This window comes from Schistocerca serialis, chromosome 1 (genome assembly GCF_023864345.2).
Source record: "Schistocerca serialis cubense isolate TAMUIC-IGC-003099 chromosome 1, iqSchSeri2.2, whole genome shotgun sequence".
Lineage (NCBI taxonomy): Eukaryota > Metazoa > Arthropoda > Insecta > Orthoptera > Acrididae > Schistocerca > Schistocerca serialis.
Window position 1 is genome coordinate 423,953,231 of NC_064638.1, and position 20,267 is coordinate 423,973,497.

Genomic DNA, 20,267 nt, shown 5'->3' on the forward strand with positions numbered 1-20,267 from the left:
CTGGTGAAGCTTAACTGCTAAGCTTATGACTCGAACTAAACTACTGTAGCTGTATCGTCATTCAGTCTACCAAAATTGTGTCTCATATTACAATGAACCAGCTTTGTTTCGATTTGGAGGTGCGGCCTAAAACTTCTCTCTTCCCTTGAATTTCGAGTCTCAAATTTCAGGTGCAGCTTAGATTCGGGAAAATTTTTTTCCTTGATTTCGAGTCTCATTTTTCAGGTGCGGCTTAGATTCAAGTAAACACAGTATATTTTTTGAGCTTTTTGTTGATAACCGCAGAGTAGAAAATTCTGCTGTGTTCACCACTGAATAAAAATAAATAAATAAATTGCTGTGGCACTCCTGTTAGTGGCATAGGACACTATGAAAACAATTTAACTTGTCATTCATTAGATTCTGAAAAACAAGCAAAAGATGTTCAGATACTGTAATTGTTATATATTACATAGGGCCTTGTCATTTTCATTACTTATTTATTTGAAAATGCTATACAACTGCTTGCTAAAGATTTGCATCTTAATATGAAATCAGCATACGCTCATTCTAGCATTGTACACTAATTACGATTTGCTAAAGATATATGAAAGAATTTCAGAAGTCCAAGTACGCTCTAAGAAATAGTTTATTGTATATGACTTCTTCAAACATTAACCGTCTAAATTGAATTTTACCACCTAATGCCACTGATTTGGGGAATCATAGTCACTCTCAGCATTCATAAATTTCTCGCCTGTCCTCCTCTCCTTTATCTGACATAGTAATAGGGTATATATTTGTATTAAGGCCACTAATAGTAAAATTGGTTTTGAACATCTTGATTCAAGTTTCTAAGAATTAATCATTGCAGGTGAATTTCAAGAACTGCTTTTTCAAGAAGGCCATGCCACAATTTCGTCACATCAAAGTTATAATTCCAACTAAATAATCTTATTTTGTAAAATAAAATTTTGCTTTTCAGATATATATCCAAAAACAATTAAATAAAAAAATAGGCACTTTTCCTACGGTCTCTTGATTGTGAGCTTTTACCTCCCAGCAGCTTTTCTCTCCAGATTAAAATAAAGATCACAACCCCCCCCCCTTTTTTTAACATATATGCCTGTCAGATACCACAACTCTTACCTTATCTAAGAAATATCTTATGCATCTAAAAACACAGATGATGTGACTTACCGAACGAAAGTGCTGGCAGGTCGATACACACACAAACAAACACAAACATACACACGAAATTCAAGCTTTCGCAACAAACTGTTGCCTCATCAGGAAAGAGGGAAGGAGAGGGAAAGACGAAAGGATGTGGGTTTTAAGGGAAATGTCTGCTTGTGTGTGTGTGTGTGTGTGTGTGTGTGTGTGTGTGTGTGTGTGGCGCGCGTGCGCAAGAGTGTATACCTGTCCTTTTTTCCCCCCTAAGGTAAGTCTTTCCGCTCCTGGGATTGGAATGACTCTTTACCCCCTCCCTTAAAACCCACATCCTTTCATCTTTCCCTCTCCTTCCCTCTTTCCTGATGAGGCAACAGTTTGTTGCGAAAGCTTGAATTTCGTGTGTATGTTTGTGTGTCTATCGACCTGCCAGCACTTTCGTTCGGTAAGTCACATCATCTGTGTTTTTAGATATATTTTTCCCACGTGGAATGTTTCCCTCTATTATAAATATCTTATACACATTTACAGTTATGGTATTGATGTTTCTTATCTGTGCTATATTCAGCTAAAATTGCAAAGATTTGCAGCAAAGTCAAATCACCTTTTTTTTCTTTTTTTAACTTGCAAATTGGAAGTATAACACGATACAAATAACATAAATCAGTTATTTGGAATATCCTCCAATTCAGTATTATCGTAACAAGCAATCATAAGTGTTCTCACAGTGTCAATTTAATTTGTGTGTGTGTGTGTGTGTGTGTGTGTGTGTGTGTGTGTGTGTGTGTGTGTGTCACATAAAACTTTCTGCTTTTATTACTTAATATAGAAACACAATATTGATAAAGTTATTTCAATGTTAATGATGTACTCCATTTCTTCAGACAAAGGCATCCATCAAAGAATTCTCACGGGGAGTTTATTCTGTGGACTGGGGAGAGATTCGGTCCAAAAAGCCTAGACATCGCCACCTTGCAACTGTTAAGGGAGCACCTATGTCGAGGAATGGCTATCCTCTAAAAGTTGCATTCTGTGCAGCCAAGAAAATTTATGAGTGTGATCTGATTTAAGCTTAATGCTGACGCTTACAAACAGGTGAGGAGAAGGAGTGAGAAGTTCAAATTCCAAATAAAAAGAAAAAAAAATTAACTCAAGCAATAAACAATATATGTAATTATTTATACAAACTATGGTACAAAAGTTTTACACATAAATCACAAAAATGGAAACATTTACACAAAAGTGGAGAAAACAATATTACAAATGTGAGTGCACATGAAACTTATGCACAATTTCCGAGTCGGCTGCAAGTTTGTATGACTAGAACAGCCAGCACAGTGTTGCGCTTAGTCATGGCTCTATACTGCAGGCACTGGTAGGCAATTTAAATTTCCTCAGGTTTTAAAATTGCAAACACTACCGTCATAAAAAGAAATAAACATCTGTTACATATGTATATAGTGTGATGCTCTTCATTTCATTTCATGTCATTATGAAATGTGTCCAATTACTTGTACCTGTGGGGCAATGTGGCACTAGAAGTATGCCACTATTTCTTCTTCTCTGTAATACACAATGATTATTATGCCAAGAAGTGGATCTTAACAATCTTAAATAAGCTGATTTACAAACTGGGATGCTTCTTAACTGCTGGCATTTGTTAGCAGTATCTTTATTATTAATTTGTGGAGTTCGAGTCCAAATAAATTTACATACCAAATTATCAGCAGAAGTACAGTTTAACACATGTGCTCATTGGGCTCATACAGGCTCAGTAGATATGAGGCTGCAATTACAAAAGTGATTCTTTGTAATGTAACTTTCACCTCCCTAGATGTGTTAAGTGCCTGTATTTCCCTTCTCATTGGTGGGTTTTCACACTTATTGCAACTCTGTTGCTAAAAAGCTGTGATAGTAACAATACACTATTGTTTCCACTGAATAACAGTCATACAGTAACAGTGGAAACATGAGGTACAATTATAATGGCAGCAATACTACCAGTCAAATTGTACTGTGACAACACAAGACATTAACAGGTATTATCCTCATTACAGCATACATGATATGTGTGTAAATATTATTTAATTATATACTTAGTCATTCACATGGCCTTTATGTTCAAATACTGCATGAAATTTTGTGAAAATGCATTCAGCCTTCTTTCTCCTTCATTGATTCCAGAACCATAAATTTGAGCATGCTATTTTCTAGTCATTTCAGCCTATTCAGTGCAAAAAAAAGTAGGTTATCTGTGTCTTGTAACAGTTTGTGTTTTATTAGGTTGACACAAAGGAATATGCAGAAATGATGCCCTTACATTCATTTTACAAACATGTTACATTACAATTTTCACAACTCGTTCATGGGATTGAGAGAAACTAAAAATCAGCACATATAAAAGAATTAAAACAGAACAACCAGTAAAATTTCAGTAGCTTAATGACACAAAACCATTCAGATATATGGCCAGTGCTTATAAATAGATCACAGATAAGATCACATAGTGTTATAGACAGGGTTTGAATGGCGCGGCTTTGCCAGCCTAGTAAGTGGATGTGTCTTTCCTTGCTGCAGTTTCCTTCCTGCTGCTGCCACAACAGCAGTCGCAGTAGCAGCTGCAGCTGCGGCAGCAGCAACAGCACCAACACCGACACCGACACCAGCACCGGAGACAGATAATGGCACAGGTCTAGCACGTGGCAGAGGCTGAGGAGCAGTAACCATGGAAGAAGAAGGAGGAGGAGGAGGAGGAAGAGGAGGAGGAGGAGGAGGGGGAGCAGATGCCGCACCTTCAGAAGACAGCCGCTGTCTATGAGGTGGTCTTGCTTCATAATGGCCAACTAGTTTGCGCACTGACGTGTCCTCCATGTTTGTACTACTGTGATGACCACTAACAGGTGAAGACGGAAGGCTCCGTACCTTCTTATCAGTCCCTTCTGAAGTGCAGTCTGAATGAGTTGCTGAAACATCACCACTCGATGCACCACTTGACTTTGCTTCAAATTCCTTTTTAAGGTTTTTCACAATCCCTGCTAGGCCATCTGCTGCAGGAGTATCTGATGGACCACTTCGGCTACGTTTTGAGAGATCACTGAGGTTCTCTAAAACAAGCCTCTGCTGTTTCACTGACGGACATTGGGTAGTACCGATGACACAGGGTGATGGTGCATCTGATGTCTCAGGAGGAGAAGGGGGAGGTGGCGGCTCAGATGAACGAAATGCGGGGGAGGCTGCAGGAGCACTGACAGACAATGGCAATGAAGCTGCCGACAAACAGAGGCGGTCCGACCCAGAAGGTTTTGGTCCCATTGTCACTGATCCTTGCGTTCCACACAGAGCAGGAGAGCTGGCACAGTGGAACAGTCCATGATTACAGGAATTTGTGTTGCTATCGGTTACACTGAGGTAAGGACATGGGCCATGGGGACATCCTGCACCTGACACAGACTCAGAAGGTGAACCACAAACACGTTTCACTCCTGCACCTTGCTCTAATTTCTGCTTTGCTTGACGCTTAACAGTGCCGGTAGCAGCAGATCCGAGGTGATCACTAGCTGGTGGTCGCATGTCATAAGAGCCCCAGCTGCTGTTACGTGATGCAGCCCACCGACCTGTGTCTCCAGAACCCCATGAGCTTTGTCGGGACGGCGTATCCCGTTCACCCTGAAATTAAAAAAGAAACATTAAACATTACATAGTACTGGCAGAGAGAATAGCATTAAAATGTACATTTTTATACTTTACATTAAGTATGCAAATTGTTTCTAGCATAAAGGTGAACCATGAGGAACATGACTGATAGCAAAATATGATTAAACAGAGTACCCTTTAAAAGGCATCTAACACTGCTTTGAAAAAAATCTTCTACTCTACTCACTAAGATTAATAATCATCGGCAAAGCATATATATCTCTTTACTGAGTAAAAGTACTACTAAGGAGATAAATACTTATGAGTCCTCCTATGTGTCTGTTGTCAAAAGATAACAGAAGAGTAGAATTTAATACCCTGTTAATGGCAAGGCCCTCTGGGACTGATAACTAGCTTGGTTATACAAGAATAAACTATAGGATGACCAGAGAGGGATTTAAACCCCTCTCTTCCTAATTAAAAGATACAGTTGGACTGGAGGTCAGAGCAGTAATATCTGATAAGATGAAGGAAGGAGAAGAAGCAGAATTTACTGATTACAGCTGAGTTAATGTAATAATATTGAAAAAGGACATTACAACTGCTGCACAGCCCCAACTCCATAAAATAGAACTGTTATAGAATACAGTAGAACAGATGAATGTGAGTGATACAGGGAAGTGCATACTGCAGGAATGACCAAAGCCAAGAAAAGAAGTAGTTAAAAAGAACAGTCCATCCCATATTTTCCATTGTTTAAACACAATATGGAATGACAATGAAAATCTTACTACAACCCCCACCCTTTCAATTTTCCACATACTTCCCATGTGCGTACTCCATCTTTTGTCTGGGCAAGTGCTTTCTATTAATGACTATGACAATAACTCTAACACATCTCCACTGTCTTCATTATAAAAATGACCTACAAAATGTCAGATATAACTCATTAAAGAGCCCTGGGACGATTCAGGAAAATCAAGCAAGCTGGTCATATAATGGTTTTGCTCAGATTAAGATTCCATTCTGTAGAAGCACTGTTTTTCTAAGACAGCATTCCCACATGAACAATAACACATCTTATCTCAGAAAATAGGAAAGACTTCCGGAATATTACTGTGTAATCTATAAGTTTTGTGTCAGTTTAGTTTTGGCCTCGATGGTGAAATTTCAATAATTCTTCAAAAAGCTTACTTGTTTAGAAGTCTTTTTGTTGTACCTGTCTTTGACTCAACATTTCTGCTATACAATAAGTTATCAATATTTTGTGTGCAATAAAAATTCATTACATTTTTACAAGAGTTATCCAGAGGGTGGCATGCTGGAATAAAATACAAAGAAAGCTAATGAAAATGATGTTCTAGTACTGCATGCAAATATATAACAATGTTAGCCAGTATTCAGCTGCTGCCTCACTAAGTTCGTTTATGTGGCTGCATAGTACACACAAGATCGTGAATTATCAAACAATTTGAAACACTGTTCATGGCTGGTGTACACTGCACATGGAAAGGTGACCCTGCACTATCTACTTTTCAATTCTCCTCACTTTCAAAACTTTAAGCAGCAAAAAAACTATGGTTCTTCTTAGACAGTTGACTTCAAGAGCAGGCTAACAATACTTTCTCGGTTATGGGCTGAGACTTTTGGTCAGTTGAAGACACAATAAGAGATGGACAAGTTAAGTAAGGGACAAGCAATTAAGTAGCTATAGAAAACAGGAAATTCTGTATATGTGGGGGAGAAAATAAACTGCGTTTTCAGAAAGATGACTGTGGAAAGTGTCTCTTTGAAAGATCAGGATTCTGAACCAGAAAGAATAAAAGCTGCCAACTGAGTTAGTAAAAATTATAGGATGGTGGAAAATACTAATTAACATTGTCACAACTGACCAAACTCAAGAAAAGCACACTACCTCAATATGCTGAGAATAACAGGAATTATAGTAACTTTTTTGGGGTTTTTCTAAATCTAATTTAACTTAAGTAACTCCAAAGTTGCTATTCTGTATGTATAAAATGTAAATTCATATCTCAATGATGTTTCCGTTGTACTGAGGAAACCGTTTACATTTCTATGCACGAAGTCATCATACACTCTATCACTCAATTAATTTCTCCACGTCTACTTTATCTGAATTACAAACACAACAAGAATTTAAAGAATTGTTATGTTTTGAATCTTTCAGGTGCTTCATACACTCAAAATTAATGAAAAAAGCACAGTACCTATAAGGTAAAGAAGTTGCTTACATTACCCTATAAACAAAGCACAACAAAGATGAGAAAAGAGCATGATTTGAATAGCAAAAATGTTACTGACAGGATTTACAGAGAGAGAGAGAGAGAGAGAGAGATATCCCATTAGTTAATATTGAATGGTAATGAAACAGTAAGTTTCTACTGCTTCATATACAATTAATATTATAGAGACACAAACCTGGTATCCAAGGACAACTGCACTATCATAGGAACTCCAAGAACTCTGCCTCGAGGGACACTCTCGTTGATCATATGGTCGGCGCTCCTCTCTATCAAAAACACGATCCAGTTGAGCTGAAAACGGGTCTCTGCGGCCAACTCCCTTCTGAACTGTGTCACCATTAGCCAGTTGATCTGAGAGACGCAGCTCTGAGACAAACGTTGTTCCTGCATCGTCCGCTGCAGCAGCGTAAGAGGTGGGCCATGCAGCATTACAAGCAGTAGGAGAATCACGCGTCTCTCCTGGATCCCAAATTTCTTTCTTTACTAAAACTGCCTTAAGCATCCTCGGTGCTAGTTTTGTTTGAACAATGGTTTCTGTTTCTGAGTGAGGTGTTGGTGATGTGGCAGTAGGAGTTGACGGTGGACTTGGTGGTGACGTTGCTGGTTGTGGACTCTGTGGAGGTGATGGTGCCATCACAGATGGTGTAGCAGCAGGTAAACTGGGAGGTAAAAAGTGTCCTCCTGGAACTGTGTTAACTTGTTGCTGAGGCACTGGAAGAGCTGTAGCTGATGGTATTGGTGTTAAGCCTGGAGCTGTTGGTTGTTCTTCTAGATGAGATGTTACCTCACTAGTAGATACACCTGTAACAGAGTTACATAACATCACAAAATTAAAATCAAATATCAACAGTAAAAGTAAGCATACGGTACAGGTGAACATCACAACAGTTACAAAATTAAATTCTTGACAGAAAAAAGGTCTTTCACTAAGTGTATGCATTATCATTATGTAGAGATAACCACAACTGAAAATCTTATATCACCCCAAAGAGTAACTTTTCCAAGCTGAGAATAAAAAGAGGCCCTAAATCTTCCTGGAATCTCGCCTTTCATGGGCAGTCCTCTTACCAAAAGAGTTATCCAGGCACAATGCACACCCTGTCCTACGAGCTTCAGCTGTAATCTTGCTTGAAGTTTCAAAATAGCACACAGTTTACTGCAAAGTGAAAGATTTATTCTGCAGACAAGACCCTATCCCAGAATCAGTGATCAAGACAGTAATACTACAGAGTATTTATTATCAATAAGATCACAATGCAAGTTTTTGGTGATTATCAGTTTCAGTTTTTTAGCAAACCATTTTCAGATCCATGCACAAATAGCATTATAATCCCCATTAAAACTCAGATAGAAATAACATATATTAGAGGTACATGTACCCGATTATTCCTTCCAGTATGAACAATAAACAATAGTGTGTCTATACATCGAGCATTTTGTTTGGTATGCTATGCCAAACTTATAAGAATTGCTCATGGTGTAGTCTACAGATACAGAAACTCCCCAGCATAGTGAGTAATAACTATTGATTTTCTTGATTATTACATTAAATATTGCCACTTAACAATGTATAAAAAGAGAACTGTCAAAGACATTACAGCAAAGAATAATAGCAGAAATACAACTCAGCTGATCAGCCACAGAGTAACTAAGTCTCTCCACCCGCTGTCTGTAGCTGGTGCTTCCCACAAACTGTAGTTATATGGTTAACATAGCCTATTTAGGGTGTCAAAGATAATGAGTCTTACGGTTGCATTGAAGGCACTGTGATATTTTCACAATTTCATGAAGCTGTATGCATTTGCTGCCCTAAGCAAGCTATATTAACAATGTCCAGATAATTTGACATAGTACACCAGCAATATGCTTTGTGAACAATAATCTGGTATGTGCATTTTAATGCTTTACAATACTTATTTGTGTTTTAATGAAAATTATGAAGCTATTTTACTTTATATGCTTGAACCATGGACCTTGCCATTGGTGGGGAGGCTTGCGTGCCTCAGCGATACAGATGGCCGTACCGTATGTGCAACCACAACGCAGGTGTATCTGTTGAGAGGCCAGACAAACATGTGGTTCCTGAAGAGGGACAGCAGCCTTTTCAGTAGTTGCAGGGGCAACAGTCTGGATGATTGACTGATCTGGCCTTGTAACATTAACCAAAACGGCCTTGCTCTGCTGGTACTGCGAACGGCTGAAAGCAAGGGGAAACTACAGCCGTAATTTTTCCCAAGGACATGCAGCTTTACTGTATGATTAAATGATGATGGCGTCCTCTTGGGTAAAATATTCCGGAGGTAAAATAGTCCCCCATTCGGATCTCCAGGCAGGGACTACTCAAGAGGACGTCGTTATCAGGAGAAAGAAAACTGGCGTTCTACGGATCGGAGCGTGGAATGTCAGATCCCTTAATCGGGCAGGTAGGTTAGAAAATTTAAAAAGGGAAATGGATAGGTTAAAGTTAGATATAGTTGGAATTGGTGAAGTTCGGTGGCAGGAGGAACAAGACTTTTGGTCAGGTGATTACAGAGTTATAAATACAAAATCAAATAGGGGTAATGCAGGAGTAGGTTTAATAATGAATAAAAAAAATAGGAGTGCGGGTTAGCTACTACAAACAGCATAGTGAACGCATTATTGTGGCCAAGATAGACACAAAGCCCATGCCTACTACAGTAGTACAAGTTTATAAGCCAACTAGCTCTGCAGATGAAGAAGAAATTGATGAAATGTATGACGAGATAAAAGAAATTATTCAGGTAGTGAAGGGAGACGAAAATTTAATAGTCATGGGTGACTGGAATTCGTCAGTAGGAAAAGGGAGAGAAGGAAACATAGTAGGTGAATATGGATTGGGGGGAAGAAATGAAAGAGGAAGCCACCTTGTAGAATTTTGCACAGAGCATAACTTAATCATAGCTAACACTTGGTTCAAGAATCATAAAAGAAGGTTGTATACCTGGAAGAATCCTGGAGATACTAAAAGGTATCAGATAGATTATATAATGGTAAGACAGAGATTTAGGAATCAGGTTTTAAATTGTAAGACATTTCCAGGGGCAGATATGGATTCTGACCACAATCTATTGGTTATGAACTGCAGATTGAAACTGAAGAAACTGCAAAAATGTGGGAATTTAAGGAGATGGGACCTGGATAAACTGAAAGAACGAGAGGTTGTAGAGAGTTTCAGGGAGAGCATAAGGGAACAATTGACAGGAATGGGGGAAAGAAATACAGTAGAAGAAGAATGGGTAGCTCTGAGGGATGAAGTAGTGAAAGCAGCAGACGATCAAGTACGTAAAAAGACAAGGGCTAATAGAAATCCTTGGGTAACAGAAGTAATATTGAATTTAATTGATGAAAGGAGAAAATATAAAAATGCAGTAAATGAAGCAGGCAAAAAGGAATACAAACGTCTCAAAAATGAGATCGACAGGAAGTGCAAAATGGCTAAGCAGGGATGGCTAGAGGACAAATGTAAGGATGTAGAGGCTTATCTCACTAGGGGTAAGATAGGTACTGCCTACAGGAAAATTAAAGAGACCTTTGGAGATAAGAGAACCACTTGTATGAATATCAAGAGCTCAGATGGCAACCCACTTCTAAGCAAAGAAGGGAAGGCAGAAAGGTGGAAGGAGTATATAGAGGGTTTATACAAGCGCGATGTACTTGAGGACAATATTATGGAAATGGAAGAGGATGTAGATGAAGATGAAATGGGAGATACGATACTGTGTGAAGAGTTTGACAGAGCACTGAAAGACCTGAGTCGAAACAAGGCCCCGGGAGTAGACAACATTCCATTAGATCTACTGACGGCCTTGGGAGAGCCAGTCCTGACAAAACTCTACCATCTGGTGAGCAAGATGTATGAGACAGGTGAAATACCCTCAGACTTCAAGAAGAATATAATAATTCCAATCCCAAAGAAAGCAGGTGTTGACAGATGTGAAAATTACCGAACTATCACAGCGGCAAAATACTAACGCGAATTCTTTACAGACGAATGGAAAAACTGGTAGAAGCGGACCTCGGGGAAGATCAGTTCGGATTCCGTAGAAATGTTGGAACACGTGAGGCAATACTAACCTTACGACTTATCTTAGAAGAAAGATTAAGAAAAGGCAAACCTACGTTTCTAGCATTTGTAGACTTAGAGAAAGCTTTTGACAATGTTGACTGGCATACTCTCTTTCACATTCTAAAGGTGGCAGGGGTAAAATACAGGGAGCGAAAGGCTATTTACAATTTGTACAGAAACCAGATGGCAGTTATAAGAGTCGAGGGGCATGAAAGGGAAGCAGTGGTTGGGAAAGGAGTGAGACAGGGTTGTAGCCTCTCCCCGATGTTATTCAATCTGTATATTGAGCAAGCAGTAAAGGAAACAAAAGAAAAATTCGGAGTAGGTATTAAAATTCATGGAGAAGAACTAAAGACTTTGAGGTTCGCCGATGACATTGTAATTCTGTCAGAGACAGCAAAGGACTTGGAAGAGCAGTTGAACGGAATGGACAGTGTCTTGAAAGGAGGATATAAGATGAACATCAACAAAAGCAAAACGAGGATAATGGAATGTAGTCAAATTAAATTGGGTGATGCTGAGGGAATTAGATAAGGAAATGAGACACTTAAAGTAGTAAAGGAGTTTTGCTATTTAGGGAGTAAAATAACAGATGATGATCGAAGTAGAGAAGATATAAAATGTAGACTGGCAATGGCAAGGAAATCGTTTCTGAAGAAGAGAAATTTGTTAACATCGAGTATAGATTTAAGTGTCAGGAAGTCGTTTCTGAAAGTATTTGTATGGAGTGTAGCCATGTATGGAAGTGAAACATGGACGATAACTAGTATGGACAAGAAGAGAATAGAAGCTTTCGAAATGTGGTGCTACAGAAGAATGCTGAAGATAAGGTGGGTAGATCACGTAACTAATGAGGAGGTATTGAATAGGATTGGAGAGAAGAGAAGTTTGTGGCACAACTTGACTAGAAGAAGGGATCGGTTGGTAGGACATGTTTTGAGGCATCAAGGGATCACAAATTTAGCATTGGAGGGCAGCGTGGAGGGTAAAAATCGTAGAGGGAGACCAAGAGATGAATACACTAAGCAGATTCAGAAGGATGTAGGTTGCAGTAGGTACTGGGAGATGATGAAGCTTGCACAAGATAGAGTAGCATGGAGAGCTGCATCAAACCAGTCTCAGGACTGAAGACCACAACAACAACAACAACATGCTTGAAAATGAACTTGAAGATGGTTTACTAACAAACCAATACCAGACATCACCAAAACTTGCATTTTGGTCCTGACAGTGGATAAATACAGTTTCTCCATGATACAATGTCTCCTTATGTGAAATGCTACACCCCCTGAATGAATGAATGAATGAATGAATGATGTGATGTGATGTGAGTAAGGCAAGAAAACACATACTAAAGGCCAGCTGTCAGGAGAATCAGCGCACAGCATTCTGAGAACACATAGAATTATTATATTACATTCACAGTAAAGGAAAAGCTACGGAATGTATGCAGGTAGAGAAATGGAACAAATAAAATTACTGAGAAAGTGTACAACATGTGTCAGTATGAAGGAAATGAAATGGAAAGTATGTACTGAGCAGTAGCTAACAACTAAGAAAGACTATTGGGAGGAGGGAAGGAAGGAGGCTATTGTAAGTCTGAAGATACAATTGTAGAAACTCAAATGCAGTTAGTCTACAAAGATGTAAAAAAAAAAGTATGTCATGAAGCACATACATATTTACGGGGTCTGTACATGTTGTAGAATATAGTTATGTACAAGTACTTTTTTATGGCAATATTTAGATGGGAATTGTGAAGGGCTTACTGTTATGTTTCAATTATGTAGTACTGTCTACTGCAAATATATAATATCTGATTCTGTTCATATCAGTTACATGTTTTTTGGTAAACACACAAACTAAATTTCTCAAAATCATTGCAATGAAACAAAAACTGAAGGTGTGGAGTGACAAAGCGAATCCTCAGTGAAGGTCCTGGTACCATGACTTGCAAGCTCTGGCAGAGAAGTTGGTACTTGATTAAAAGAAAAAGGATCTAGGCAGCAATGGTGAGAAAACTAGGTAATTTAAATATGTGTTAAAAATATGGCACAGTCTGCTATTAAAAACAAACACACCTGTTAATCTGGAAGTCATAAAACCAACATATGACTCACCAAACATTAATAGAAAAAATATAAATCACTCCAATAGGATAGTCACTAAGACTCACAGTCACCATTATCTAGAACATTGTTTACAATAGGCAAGGATCACTATTAAAAGCCAGAAGCAAAACCTATAACTACGGAAATTATACACCAACCAACATAACTAAATAACAACTCTTCATTTGGAGAGTCACTGGTGTCCACAGTCACTATACAGTTGCTTGACATATTTCAAACCCATCTATGTAATTACTAAAAATGTGAATTTATTTTAACATACACAGTTCATTTCATTGATTTACTACACTGAAAGTACTTTGGAAATATTTACAATTTTGATATGGTTGTACATATAAGAACAGTTTGTTTTGGAAGCTAAAAGAAGTGATTTTTCCTTACTCCATTTCTGGAATAAAAAAGAAAAAAGTGCAGTAAATATACACTTCAATAGCTTATGAAACTAACTGTTGTTAGGTCCCAACCACATCAAAATTGTAATTATATATCATTCCAATAAAACAAAAAAGTGTATGATAAAATAAATCCACATCTTTAGCACTTGCACAGACAGATTTCTTAGGATTAATTCCCTGATCTCCTTCACAACAGCTTTCCATACACACAATACTTCCTTAATAAGGTTTTCCCCAAAGCGTTTTCATGTTATTAGCAAGATGACAGTCCACATGACAAAAAAGTGAGACTTTGCTGCTCAGACAATTGTGTTTTCAGTTAGTAACTTGAAGAAAGTAAATTTTTTTATGTCATGTAAAACGACTTTCATTTCTAGACAAGCTAAGCTCGATAAACAGAGTATGCTTATTTCACCTGTGATTCACTGATATTGTAGTCACATGTTAATTTTTTTTATTTTGTGAAGTGCACAATTGTAAATTTCTGAATAGTTAAAGAAATTTGCCAATCTTTACACCACTTGGAAATTTTATCACAATCTGACTGAATATTCATGTAACTTCTTTCATACAGTACTTCATTACAAATAATTGCATCATCTGTAGAAAATCTGAGGACACTTTTAATATTGTCTGCAAGGTCATTAATAAACATCATGAACTGGAAGGGTCCCAACACACTTCCTGGGGCAAGCCCACAAGTTATGTTCACATCTGTCAATGACTGTCCATCAACAATAACTTACTGCATCTTCCCAACAAGCAAGATCCTCAATCCAGTTACAAATTTATTTCACTTGATACCCTTATGGTAATACATTTGATAACAAGTGTAGAAATAAGTGTGTAAATGCTTTTCAGAAATCAAGAAATACTGCATCTACCTGACTGCTTTGATCCAAGGCTTTCAGTATATAATGTAAGAAAAGTCAGCTTGGTTTCACATGATCAATGTTTTCAGAATCCACGTTGGTCGGCATGGAGGAGGTCATTCTGTTTGAGATACTTCATTATGTTTTAGCTGAGGACATGTTCTAAGATCTACAACAAATCGATTTCAAGGATGTTGGACAGTAGATTTGTGGATCGCTTCCACTGCTCTTCTTGTAGATGGGTGTGACCTGTGTCTTCTTCCAACTACTGGGCACAGATGTTTTACCCGAGCAACCAATGATACTATATAGTTAAAAGAGGGGCTAACTCAGCCACAAATCCAATACAGAATCTGATAGGGATTCCATCAGGTCCTGGGGCTTTGTTGAGTTTTTACAATTTCAGCTGTTTCTCAATACCACTGACACTAATATCTATTTCACTTAACTTTTCAGTGGTATGAAAATTAAACTGGGGCAACACTCTTGAATTTTTCTTTGGGTAAAGGAACATTTGAAAACAGAGTTTAGCATTTCCACTTTTGCTTTGCTACCCTCAGTTTCAGTTCCTATCTTATCCATGAGTGACTAGATGTTAACTTTGGTGCCACTAACAGCCTTTACATATGACCAGAATTTCATCCTGTGTTGTTGCAGTTCTTCTTATATCCGTGCTTGCTATGAGAACAGGACAAGGAATTCCACCTTATGCAAGACACCTTTTCAGTTTCGTTTTACCCAGCACTTTTTGTGCTACCTTCAGTGGGTTACTTTATTTTCTTACTGTAAAACTGTCGTTACATATTAACATTTAGAGAAACTTTTGGTACAAAATATTTACAATTGTGAATGAATAATTGTTGTAGAATATTATACACTATTTGTTTCCAATTCACAGTTGAGGTATGTATTAATGACCTCATGCACTGTATGTTGTTTACTACGCACACACACACACACACACACACACACACACACACACACACACACACAAAAGTGATGTATACTCATATCTGTCCGTGAATGGATAATAAACAGAAAAGCTAAAATTATGTTTTGCTGTCTGCCAATTAAATTACCATTAGAACTTTAAACATAATGTAATAAACAACATAGAGTGCATCAGGTTCTTAATACATATCTCAACTGTGAACTGTAAACAAATGGTGTATAATATTCTACAACAATTATTCATTCACCATTCTAAATATTTTGTAGCAGAAGTTTCTCTAAATGTTGATATGTAACTACAAATTTACAGTAAGAAAATAAAATAAAGCACTGAAGATAGCACAAAAAATGCTGAAACATGTCTGGGCAAAACAAAACTGAAAAGGTGTCTGGCATAAGGTGGAATTCCTCATCCTATGATCAGAATTTCTTTGGATTTTGTGCAAGAACATTTGAAGATATTCTCCTATAGCAGTCATTGAAGACTTCAGGCACTGCTCTCCTGAAAGTCAAACACATCTTTATGATTTGATAGCAAATTTCAGAGTTTATTCTAGTTCCACTTTCCATAGAATCAACAAAATATCCCAAAAGAACTGTTTTCATGCATTGATTGGTTTTTTCCTCCACATTAACGTATGCAACCCATGTTTCATCCTCTGTCACACTGTCAATGAGGAATTCATGTTGTTCTGCATCGTATTGCATCAGAAGCAATAAAGTGGCTACCAGGCTCTTCATTTCATGGACATTAGTCAGAAGCTTTGGGACCCATCAAACACAAAATTTGTGATGACCAAGCTTAACAGTCACAAATACATACAACACTCCCCATGTTATCTGAGAGAATCTAAACGATAACTCTGTAATTGTGAACCAGTGATATTCTCTGATTTGGTCATTAACCTTTGCAACAAATTCATTCATCACACCAGATGGCTGTCCACTTCTTTCATCATTATGGACATTTATAAAATTTGTCCGATCTTCCAGAAAGAAGCAACACTATTTGGTTATAGCACTATCCCTCTTTATGTCCCTCCATATACTGCCCAAGGTTTCACGTATTTTTTCTCACATAAAACGGATTCAGTGTAGGAGGGATTTTCGTTGATAGCAGCCATTTTGATTTACATTTACGGTATAGACAACAGTTTAATAATCTTTCCACAGTAATGTCAGACCTATATTGAGCCAAACGACATAGTTGTGCTGAAACTACTTGACTCTCCCCAACCCACTCCCCCATATGCCAGATAGCATCAGAACTAATTTTCTGAACAAGCCTTGTATATTAACATATTCAATTTAGAGCAAGAGTCATGCCTAGACCTAAATCTGTTGCACAGCAGGTAGCAACCTACTCTAGTGATAAGACATTGCCTACCTTTTTCACCAAAATAGGTAAAAATCAATTTTAACAGCCAACTCCTTCCACATGTGGGGGGAAAAATGTTCTCGAACCAGCTTTCTATAGAATTAGTTTGCACCGGTATTATGGCTGGCATTTTTAAACTGTAAACACAATCTATTTTATAACTCCACAATCTGTGCAACTTCAATTTCAGTAACTTCAAGATGCTGGAGAATTTGTCCACCTTAACAACCTCAAGGCTTGCTCGAAATACTGTAGGCACAGAGCTTTCATTTCCACCCCTAAAGCTTTAATCATATCCTGGAGAACACTCTATATTGGTGGCTGTACCTATATGGCTGATGCTACTGCTTTAGTTCTGTATTAACCCTTCAGCTGCCACAGACAATCCATCCAGAAGTCAGTAACACTGTTTTCACTTTTTTTAATCACTGATTTTCTCTAGTTTCACAATTATTGTGGAACTAACGCTCAGATGCATGCATGGGATATGCTTGAATGACGAAAAATTTTAATTGTTGGGTGTAGGTTGATCACTGCATTTAGAAACAGTTTCTCTAATGGATAATTTTCTGAAACTGTCTGCCAGACTGAGACTCGAACTTGGCACCTCCAGCAACTGAGCTGTCCATGCACAATTCACAACCCATCCTCACAGCTTCACTTCCGATAGTACCTCATCTCCTACCTACCAAACTTCGCAGAAGCTCTCCTGCGAACCTTGCAAGACAAGCACTTCTGGAAGAAAAGAATATTGTGGAGACATGGCTTAACCACAGCCTGGAGGATGTTACCAGAATGAAATTTTCACTCTGCAGCTGAGTATGCACTGATATGGTCCTGGCAGATTAAAACTGTGTGCCGGACCGAGACTCGAACGTGGAACCTTTGCCTTTCCCAGGCAAGTGCTCTACCATCTGAGCCACCCAAATTCGAGTCTCGGTCCGGCACACACAGTTTTAATCTTCCAGGAAGTTTCACGTCAGCACACATTCCGCTGCAGAGTGAAAATTTGATTCTGGAAACATCCCCCAGGCTGTGGCGCCATGTCTCTGCAATATCCTTTCTTCGAGAAGTGCTAGTCTTTTGCAAGGTTCACAGGAGAACTTCTGTGGTTCTCCTGTGAAGTTTGGAAGGTACGAGATGAGGTACTGGCAGAAATGAAGCTGTGAGGACGGGTCGTGAGTCGTATTTGGGTAGCTCACAACTGAGCTACCCAAGCATGACTCACAACCTGTCCTTACAGCTTCACTTTCACCAGGACCTCGTCTCCTACCTTCCACTTAGAGCACTTGCCCGAAAAAGGCAAGGTCCCGAGTTCAAGTCTTGGTCCACCTCACAGTTTTAATCTGCCAATAAGCCTCATATCAGCACACACAATGCTGAAGAGCAAAAATTTCATTCTCCAATTTTCTGCTCCTCATAATGTTTCAACAGAAGCCAATTTATTCTGAAATTTGAAAGAAAGCATGTGGTTAACTACCATCTCCTCCTCCTCCTCCTGAAAGACTGTGGTGCTGTAGTAAACAGCACTGCATAGGCTGACCCAAGCTATCATTGTTTTGGTTACATTTATTTGAAAATGGGTATTTTTAGTAGTGGTATTAATGAATTTAAATAATCCCTTATATGCTTCTGCAAAAGAATCTACAATGTGAGCACACATGAATGTCTATGAACCAGCTTTTCTTTTCTCAAAAGCTGTGAATGTATATGTAGTCATGAACATGGATGGAGAAACAAATTACAAAAGTTAGCCTCAGGCATAATATAGCTTGCAAGATGAATCCCTCTGTTTAGGGAATCTGGGTTGTCTAGCCTCTTTATTATTTGCCATTATGTGAGGGTATATCATTATTTCCATCTTCCTTTGAATGAGCACTCATTGTTTTCTTTTGATCAAATCATTACAACACCTTATAGGTGTGAAAAAATACTTCACATTGTTGTTTGGCAGGCAAATATAGCAGAATCATCCTCAGGGAAACACTGTGGTGTTCAGACCGTCAGTCAAGCTAAATCTATCTTCTTTTTAAGATAAAGATAGACACAAAGGATACACTTTTCATGTTCACTCTAAAAAGATGTTTGTTGGAGACCTTATAATTTGAGATAACTATTAACAAACAATGGAACAAGTGTGTGTGTGTGTGTGTGTGTGTGTGTGTGTGTGTGTGTGTGTGTGTGTGTGTGTGTGTGCGTGCGCGCGCGGTGTTGTTGTTGTTGTTGTTGTCATGGTGGTTACATACACACTTCTTTAATAACGTATTTATTAACTGCCATTAATAATTCAGAAACTTGAAACAGTACCTGCAGTGATACCTCGACTACGAGCTTCAAGTTCACTGACGCGTCTTTTTACAGCAGTTTCGGTTGTTGGAAGGTAGACCACTTTGTTTTGGGATACACTGTATGCTTCCCCATTGACGCATGGCATACGAACATTTTTTGCATCTGAAGTTCCATGTGGAAGATGTGGTGCTTGTTGAGAGGTAGTGCTTCGAGAACGTACCAATTGTGGCACAGTTTCTTGTTCCTGCTGACAACAGACATCCAAACGTTCCAGAGATACAGATGAAGGAGCTGGAACAAAAAGAAAGAAAAAAACATAGGACTGGTTATTTCATCATTTTTCTGATATTCAATCCATGTACAAAATGCATTAATGTTGTATCAGGAAGAAAGACAGGAAATTGACAGGCCACAAATCATTCAGCAATAATTCCTGATGAAGGGAGACAATATTCCACTTTCCTGGAAAATAAAATATAGAAGTAAAAAAAGGAACTGTATAAGGGTTCTTCTAAACGGAAATTCTTTTTTTGTCAATTGTATTAAGAGATCATTGATTAATTAATGCAGAATGCTACAAAAAAGCCCAAAGAAGACAAAACACACACAAAAAAATAACAACAGGACTACTGTTTATATCAAAATGCATGAATAATGAAGATTTGATAAACAAAGCTATAAAAATGTATGAAACATTGCTTTTTACTTGAGTGTGTATGTACGAGAATAACTACTTTTCAAACATTTATGAACAGCTATTTCATATATGTTAATGTACCTTTCAGATATCAAGTGAACATCGCATTCATACTGTTGAGAATAGATAACTGATGTCACTGCTGTGTGGGCAATTTCCTTGTAAAATAAATTCTTCTCTATAGTTCTATTACAACCTATCCTTGTTCTTCATCTATACAGGAAACAGCTTTATATTTTGATTCTATTTTATCAGCTTTTTAATCATTTCATTACTGGACCCTTATCTCCGTTTCATATCCAGGTCTTCAAACTTACTTTACAAGCCACACATGAAAGGCTATGGTGTACATATATACTAAAATAATCCAGTCTTCATCCTGTTGCAGTCATGGATGTTGGAGAACACTAACTGCCTGTA

General features: G+C 38.1%; 1 protein-coding gene across 4 annotated transcripts in view; it reads right to left on the reverse strand.

The window, feature by feature from the left end:
- Positions 1 to 2,294: 2,294 nt before the first annotated feature.
- LOC126472148 (uncharacterized) overlaps positions 2,295 to 20,267 on the reverse strand; it is a 628,043-nt gene continuing 610,070 nt past the window's right edge. For all 4 annotated transcript variants that reach the window (XM_050099915.1, XM_050099914.1, XM_050099917.1 and 1 more), the window contains 3 exons: positions 19,169 to 19,441; positions 7,222 to 7,847; positions 2,295 to 4,815 (listed from right to left, as the gene is read on the reverse strand). In XM_050099915.1, the coding sequence (XP_049955872.1) occupies positions 3,649 to 4,815; positions 7,222 to 7,847; positions 19,169 to 19,441 (2,066 nt within the window). In that variant the 3' untranslated portion in view covers positions 2,295 to 3,648. The remainder of the gene's footprint in view (positions 4,816 to 7,221; positions 7,848 to 19,168; positions 19,442 to 20,267) is intronic.